This window comes from Hemiscyllium ocellatum, chromosome 40 (genome assembly GCF_020745735.1).
Source record: "Hemiscyllium ocellatum isolate sHemOce1 chromosome 40, sHemOce1.pat.X.cur, whole genome shotgun sequence".
Classification (NCBI taxonomy): domain Eukaryota; kingdom Metazoa; phylum Chordata; class Chondrichthyes; order Orectolobiformes; family Hemiscylliidae; genus Hemiscyllium; species Hemiscyllium ocellatum.
Window position 1 is genome coordinate 10,073,917 of NC_083440.1, and position 8,743 is coordinate 10,082,659.

The 8,743-nt window shown below is 47.3% G+C and overlaps 1 protein-coding gene across 1 annotated transcript in view; it reads left to right on the plus strand.

The window, feature by feature from the left end:
• Positions 1–8,454, plus strand: part of LOC132834509 (zinc finger protein 653-like) — an 81,881-nt gene extending 73,427 nt beyond the window's left edge. Inside the window, exons 12-13 of the mRNA XM_060853434.1 lie at positions 460–559; positions 6,682–8,454. Coding sequence (XP_060709417.1) covers positions 460–559; positions 6,682–6,913 — 332 coding nt within the window. The 3' untranslated portion in view covers positions 6,914–8,454. The remainder of the gene's footprint in view (positions 1–459; positions 560–6,681) is intronic.
• Positions 8,455–8,743: the final 289 nt, after the last annotated feature.

Below are 8,743 nucleotides of genomic sequence, written 5' to 3' on the forward strand. Positions count from 1 at the left end.
ACTCCAGGACCAGTGCAACCATCATCCACCAGAACAGTAGAGTGGATGATCCACCTTGACTCCTCCTAAAGTCCTTGCTGTCACAGAAACCCGATATCTTTTCTTGGAACGGCCCTTCCTGACTCCTTGCGACGGCTTGCGTTCACTGACTCCATGAACACATAGAGCAGTTTCTCTCGCCAGACTAGTCTGAACTTCAGCTGTTCTTTCCCTTTGTCCCCTCCTCTGCGCCGATATCCCCACCAATTCTTGTTTTAACAGCTAACGTGGAATGGAATTAGCGGCGCCCAGTGTTGAAACTTCATCGGTTGCAACATTCAAACTTAAAATTGACTTTGTTTCCCTCTGTGTGATCAATCGTCATTCTGTGTTGCTGCAATCATCTCTGCTGCTTGTCTGACATGATATTCTCTCTGTCCCTGGCCTGTTGTCCTTGATCGTTTTGTTTGTGTCTGACAGATCAGCGGGATTATATCTGCGAGTATTGTGCCCGTGCCTTTAAGAGTTCTCATAATTTGGCTGTTCATAGAATGATCCACACAGGAGAGAAGCCGCTGCAGTAAGTACCAAAGACTTGTGCAGAATTCCAGAGCTCAGTTTCCCTCCCCCGCCCCCACCATCCCACCCTCACTCTCTCTTTCTGCCCCTGAGCCTGCTGCCATTTTCATTCAACCTGTTACTTCCCATGCACTCTCTCCTTCCTACTCTCTTGCAAGTTCCCCCTCTGTCACCATGTCCTCCCTGCTTTGCACCTCCTTTCTCTTCTGGTCACCACTGTTGCCTAGTCTGCGCCAACCCCTTTCGCTTTTTGGCTCCTCACGCTCATCACTAGCTCAGCATTCCGCCTGTGTAACCAACCTCCACCCCCCCCCCCCCCCCCCCCCCCCCCCCCCCCCCCACCAAACCCACTTAGCTCCCAATTCTCCTTCATCATTTACCTTCTACAATAACCTGACCACGATAGGAACGAGCTGAAAATGTGTTGCTGGAAAAGCGCAGCAGGTCAGGCAGCATCCAAGGAACAGGAGATTCGACGTTTCGGGCATAAGCCCTTCTTCAAACATTTTCAGGCAACACATTTTCAGCTCTGATCTCCAGCATCTGCAGACCTCACTTTCTCCACAATAGGAAGGATGTTATTAAGCTGGAACAGGTGCAAAAGAAGACTTACAAGGATGTTACTGGGGTTTGGGGAGTTTGAGTTATAAGGAGAGGCTGGGGGAACATCTCTGGGACACCCATACCAATTACCCCATGGCCCAACATTTCAGCTCCCCCTCCCACTACGCCAAGGACATGCAGGTCCTGGGCCACCTCCATGCCACTCCCTCACTACCCTCCACCTGGAAGAAGAACACATTATTTCTGCCTCGGAACACTTCAACCCCAGGGCATCAATGTGGACTTCACCAGTTTCCTCATTTCCCCTCCCCCTACCTTATCCCAGTTCCACCCTTCCAGCTCAGCACCATCCTCATGACCTGTCCTACCTGCCTATCTTCCTTCCCACCTATCCACTCCACCTTCCTCTCTGACCCATCACCTCCATCCCCACCCCCATCCACCCATTGTACTCTGCTACCTTGCCCCCAGCCCCACCCCCCTCCAATTTATCTCTCCACCCTGTACGCTCGCTGCCTTCATTCTTGATGAAGGGCTAATATCCGAAGCGTCGATTTTCCTGCTCCTCGGAAGCTGCCTGACCTCTGCGTTTCCAACACCACTCTAATCTAGACACTGATTTCCAGCATCTGCAGTCCTCAATTTTGCCTTGGTCTTTTTTTTTGATCGGGCATATCAGGCTGAGGAATGACCTTACAGAGGTTTACAAAATCATGAGGTGAATAGGCAATATTCCCCCAAGGGTAGGGTAGAGCGCGTAGGTTGTAAGGTGGGGGGGGGGGGTGGGTGATTGGAGATTTAAAAGGAGCCTAAGGGGCAATTTTTTGCACGCAGGGGGTGATGCACATGTGGAATGAGCTGCCAAAGGCAGTGGAAGAGGTAGGTTACAGTTGCAACATTTGGCAGGCATTTGGACCGAAATGTGAAAAGGAAAGGGTAGAGGGATATGGACCAACCTACTTCAGTTTAGGAAACCTGGAGGGCATGGCCAAATTGAGATGAAGGGCTTTTTTTCTGTGCTGTATGACTCTGATTGGCTTCCTGCCCCCTTCTCCCTTCCATATCTCGATTGTATAGAGTCGTAGAGATGTACAGCATGGAAACAGACCCTTCGGTCCAACCCGTCCATGCCGACCAGATATCCCAACCCAATCTAGTCCCACCTGCCAGCACCCGGCCCATATCCCTCCAAACCCTTCCTATTCATATACCCATCCAAATGTTGCAATTATACCAGCCCCCTCCACATCCTCTGGCATTCCACACATGTACTACCCTCTGTGTGAAACAGTTGCCCATGAGGTCTCTCTTATATCTTTCCCCCCTCACCCTAAACCTATGCCCTCTAGTTCTGGACTCACTGACCCCAGGGAAAAGTCTTTGCCTATTTACCCTATCCATGCCCTCATAATTTTATAAACCTCTATACGGTCACCCCTCAGCCTCTGATGCTCCAGGGAAAACTGCCCGAGCCTGTTCAGCCTCTCCCTATAGCCCAAACCCTCCAACCCTGCCAACATCCTTGTAAATCTTTTCTGAACCCTTTCAAGTTTCACAACATCTTTCCGATTGGAAGGAGACCAGAATTGCACGCAATATTCCAACAGTGGTCTAACCAATGTCCTGTACAGCTGCAACATGACCTCCCAACTTCTGTACTCAGTACTCTGACCAATAAAGGAAAGCATACCAAACGCAGCCTTCACTATCCTATCTACCTGCGACTGCACTTTCAAGGAGCTATGAACCTGCACTCCAAGGTCTCTTTGTTCAGCAACACTCCCTCGGACCTTACCATTCAGTATATAAGTCCTGTAAGATTTGCTTTCCCAAAATGCAACACCTCGCTTTTATCTGAATTAAACTCCATCTGCCACTTCTCGGCCCATTGGCCCATCCTGTTGTAATCTGAAGTAACCTTCTTCACTGTCCACTACACCTCCAATTTTGGTGTCATCTGCAAACTTACTAACTGTACCTCTTATGCTCACATTCAAATCATTTATGTAAATGACAAAAACTGGAGGACCCAGCACCGATCCATGTGGCACTCCACTGGTCACAGGCCTTCAGTCTGAAAAACAACGCTCCACCACCACCCTCTGTCTTCTGCCTTTGAGCCAGTTCTGTATCCAAATGGCTAGTTCTCCTTGTATTCCATGAGGTTCAACCTTGCTAATTGGTCTCCCATGGGGAACATTGTTGAACGCCTTACTGAAGTCCATATAGATCACATCTACTGCTCTGCCCTCATCAATCCTCTTTGTTGCTTCTTCAAAAAACTCAATCAAGTTTGTGAGACATGATTTCCCACGCACAAAGCCATGTTGACTGTCCCTAATCAGTCCTTGCCTTTCCAAATATGTGTACATCCTGTTCCTTAGGATTCCCTCCAACAACTTGCGCACCATCGACATCATGCTCACTGGTCTACAATACCCTGGCCTGTCCTTACCACCCTTCTTCAACAGTGGCACCACGTTAATCAACCTCCTGTTTTCCAGCACCTCACTGTGACTATCGATGATACAAATATCTCAGCAAGAGGCCCAGCAATCACTTCTCCAGCTTCCCACAGAGTTCTCGGATACACCTGATCAGGTCCTGGGGATTTATTCGCCTTTACCTGTTTCAAAACATCCAGCACTTCCTCCTCTGCAGTATGGACATTTTGCAAGATGCTACCATCTATTTTCCTACAGTCTATATCTTCTATATCCTTTTCCACAGTCAATACTGATGCAAAATATTCATTTAGTATCTCCCCCATTTTTTGCGGCTCCACACAAAGGCCACCTTGCTGATGTTTGAGGGGCCCTATTCTCTCCCTCGTTACCCTTTTTGCATAATGTATTTGCAAAACTCTTTGGATTCTCCTTAATTCTTTTTGTCAAAGCTATCTCATGTCCCATTTTTGTCCTCCTGATTTCCCTCTTAAGTATACTCCTACTTCCTTTATATTCTTCTGAGGATTCACTCGATCTTTCCTGTCTATACATTACATATGCTTCCTTTTTATTAACCAAGCCCTCAATTTCTTTAGTCATCCAGCAGTCCCTACACCTACTAGCCTTTCCTTTCATCCTGACAGGAAGACACTTTCTCTGGATTTTCATTCTAATTTCTGAAGGCTTCCCATTTTCCAGCCGTCTCTGTACCTGTGAACGTCTGCCCCCAATCAGCTTTCAAAAGTTCTTGCCTAATACCATCAATATTGGCCTTTCTCCAATTTAAAACTTCAACTTTTAGATCTGGTCTATCCTTTTCCATCACTATTTTAAATCTAATAGAATTATTGTTGCTGGCCCCGAAGTTCTCCCCCACTGACACCTCAGTCACCTGCCCTGCCTTATTTCCCAAGAGTAGGTCAAGTTTTGCATCTTCTCCAGTAGGTTCATCCACATACTGAATCAGAAAATTGTCTTGTAAACGCTTAACAAATTCCTCTCCATCTCAACCCTTAACACTATGGCAGTCCCAGTCAATGTTTGGAAAGTTAAAATCTCCTACCATAACCACCCTATTATTCTTACAGATAGCTGAGATCTCCTGACAAGTTTGTTTCTCAATTTCCCTCTGACTATTAGGAGATCTATAATACAATCCCAATAAGGTGATCATCCCTTTCTTATTTCTTAGTTCCACCCAAATAACTTCCCTGGATGTATTTCCAGGAATATCCTCCCTCAGCACAGCTGTAATGCTATCCCTTATCAAAAACTGCAGTCCCCCTCCTCTCTTGTCTCCCTTTCTATCCTCCTTGTAGCATTTGTATCCTGGAACATTCAGCTGCCAGTCCTGCTCTGAGCCATGTTTCCGTAATTGCTATGATCTCCCAGTCCCATGTTCCAAACCATGCCCTGAGTTCATCTGCCTTCCCTGTTTAGGCCCCTTGCATTGAAATAAATGCAGTTTAATTTATTAATCCTACCGTGTCCCTGCCTGCCCTGACTGACTCGCTTCTGTTCTCAACTGTATCAGTCTCAGATCGATCTCTTTCCTCACCATCTCCCTGGGTCCCACCCCACCACCTTACTAGTTTAAATCCTCCTGAGCAGCTCGAGCAAATTTCACTGCTAGTATATTAGTCCCCTTCCAACTTAGGTGCAATCCGTCCTTTTTGTACAGGTCACTTCTCCCCCAAAAGAGATTCCAATGATCCAAAAATGTGAATCCTTCTCCCATACACCAGCTCCTCAGCCAGGCATTCATCTGCTCTATCCTCCTGTTTCTGCCCTCACTAGCTCATAGCACCAGGGGTAATCCAGATATTACTACTCTCGAGGACTTCCTTTTTAAATTCCTGCCTAGCTCTCTAATTTCCCTTCAGAATCTCAATCTTTTCTCTTCCCATGTCATTAGTTCCAATGTGGACAATGACGTCTTGTTGGCGCCTCTCTCCCTCGTGAGAACATTCTGCACCCTCTCTTGATCCTGGCACCGGGGAAGCAATACACCATTCTGCTTTTTCGCTGCTGGCCACAGAAATGCCTCTGTGTACCTCGGACTAGAGTCCCCTAACACAATTGATCTCTTGGAAACCAACGTACCACTCGTTGCATTAGAGTCAGTCTCAATACCAGAAACTTAGCTGTCCGTGCTACGTTCCCCTGAGAATCCATCACCCCTACATTTTCCAAAATGGCATACCTGTTTGAAATGGGTATATCCAAAAAAGACTCCTGCACTAGCTGCCTGCCTCTCTTACCCTTCCTGGAGTTCACCCATCTATGTGATTTTTATCTGCCATCCATCACATACTGTTGCTGTTGCAAATTCCTCATTGTTTCTAATTGTCTCACCAACCGATCCATTTGATCTGATAAGATCCACAGCCAACAGCAATTATGGCAGATATAATCCGCAGTAACCCTGAAACTCTCTTTAAACTCCCACATCTGACAAGAAGTACATATCCCTCTATTCAAGGCCATTTTTTGCTCTTTCACAATCTACAGTCCCAGAAATTAACCGTCTTATTAATTTACAAACACTGCCCTAGGTTAAATTAATAGTTATGGCTTATATTTTAAGTTTAATCAAGAGATATATCTCCAAAACACACAATCAAGAAAGAACCCACTCCACTCACTACTGCAGATTTTCTGTAGGCCACACTTAAAACAACGGTTAACTTATTTGATTCTGTGCTGTGAACTTCACCCAACAGTTTCTCCAAGATTAGTTATGAATTTCACTGTTTGTTAGTTTTCCCAGATACACTCCGTTGTCCAGTGATACATGAATTCAAACGGCAAAGGCAGTAACTGTGCAGGTTCCCTCCCTCTCTCTCTCTCCTGCAGTGACCTCACCGTGTGCTTCCTGTCTGTTCTTCTCCGTTTTAAAACTGCTGTTGTTTTGACTTTTTTTTTCCAAAGTTCCAAAACAACGCAACAGCATATAAAACAGTAATTGCTGCTCCTGGAATTTGAGGAAATCACCTTCAGCACCTAAAGTACCTCAAAAAAAACGAGCAGCTCTTCCAGCCAGAATTTTTTCCCGTCTGCCATCTTGGATTACCCAGCTAACCAGCCTCTTTGTCATGTCCCTCCCTCCCAGGTGTGAGATCTGTGGCTTCACCTGCCGACAGAAGGCCTCGTTGAACTGGCACATGAAGAAACATGATGCGGACGCGAACTACCAGTTCTCCTGCAACATGTGTGGGAAGAAGTTTGAGAAGAAGGACAGCGTGGTGGCTCACAAGAGCAAAAGCCACCCAGAGTTGGTTATCGCCGAGGCTCTGGCGGAGAGTGCGGAGTGTACCGTTCTGGACCCTTGCAGTGCGCCCTGAGAGACTCGTGCCATTCGGAAACCTGCCCACCCCTTCCCCTCGATGTGACAGAGGAAGGGGCGGGTACCAGAGTGACAGACAGAGGAGGAGGGAGACTCTCCTCAATTCAACTTAACCGGTGTACGTGTGTGGATCGGAAGAGGGGCATCTTTATTCAAACCCAGACACCCTCCCCTCTCCTGGCCCGATCCGTTGCTCAGACCGCATCCCCGACAGCCTCCCCCAGAGCCGTGGAGAGACCTCCAACCATAGCCCTGAGTCCTGTTGGAGCCCCCTTCCAACACCTGGATCGTTCTCCTGGGCAAGCTGCAGCAGAGATGGATGGACCAGGCTTGAAGTGTACCACTGTGTTCGCAAGGCAGCTTATCAACTGCCTGAAGCGTCACTAGAGTGAATCCGGAGCATTGTCACGGTGTGTGTGTGTGTGCAGACACGTGTGTATCTTGTACTTGAAGGAGATGAGGCACCTTGCATAGGATCAACATGGATTCAGCTTAGGGAGACGGGAAGTCCAAGTCAAGGTGTTTTGCCTTTACTGATTGCTGTCAGGTGACCTCACTGGGTGAGAGGGTGTGTGGAAATGAGCTAAGGGTTCTGCTCCTGTTCACTGGGTTGGCCAGAGACCAGAGACCGGGGTCTATCAGCTCATGTTTGAGGAGGGGCATGGGGTTCTGAGTGCTTGCCTTTCCAATGAAAGGGCAGGCTGCTGAGGAGGCAGCTCCAACATGGCAAGGGAAAGGCATTCTCCCAAGCCGCCAACACTGTTGGTTCAGTGCTATGGGATCCAATGCCCTCAGAGGCTGGGTTGGCCGTTGGTCGAGAGGATTGAAAGACAAGCATCCCATATTGTACCCCCATCAGAAAGTAGTGATGTTGTCACTGAGATAATGAGAGGGAGAGCATTTAGAGAAAGACCTGTTGGCTGTGGCAGGAGTGGGGTGGGAGAGAGTTGAGTGTCTGTACACACCGAGTGAAAGGTGTCTGAGCACGGTGGTGAGTCCCAATGATGTGGGGTCTGGGTATGTACACATGTTCATGTAAACGTGTGCTGCACAAGAGGTGATGGGGTGAGAGCACCGCTGAATGCTGGTGAGTCCTGAGGCATGGCTGCAGTGGGGAACAAGCTCGTACCAGACGGTTATTGAGAATTGCTGCACGAGGTTGTGTAACTGAGAGAATGTGAAAAGGTGTGTGTGAGTGTGCACGTGTAAAAGCATGCACAACGGTGAGCCTGTTTGTGCATGTTTGTATGTGTGTGTGTGTGTGTGTGTGTGTGCGTGTGCGTGCGCGTGCGTGCTGGATCGGAGGTCTCTCTGCTCCTGATGGTGTAAATACCTGTAGTGAAGTGGGCCTGTAGTCAGACCCTATTGGAAGGAGTTGATGGCTGTAGGTGGATTTATACTGAGCTGGAAATCGCGGGGGTTTTTGTTACTGTTTCACGTTATGGATTGCATAGATGAAACCATTAGACTCCACTGTGAGCACTGTTTAGTAGAAATAAATCTGTATAATTAACTATTAAAAAAGAGCAATAAACACAGTATTTTCTTCCATTGTGTTGTCTTTTTACGGGTCCTGCTGTATGTGCATGTCTGTACTCTGCATACACATATTCCATTTGTGTCTTCTGTACATCTGTGTCCCTTGGATCACTGATTATAGACTCCACATGTCCACGTTCCTCAGGTCCAACTGTATTCATCTCTGTTTATGCTCTCCACAATGTTTTTGTCTACTGTTTTTCCATCTGCTTATACTTGCTATAACAGCCCATTGTAAGTGAAAAGTAAACTGAAAGAACTGTGGATGCTGTAAATCAAACAAAAACAG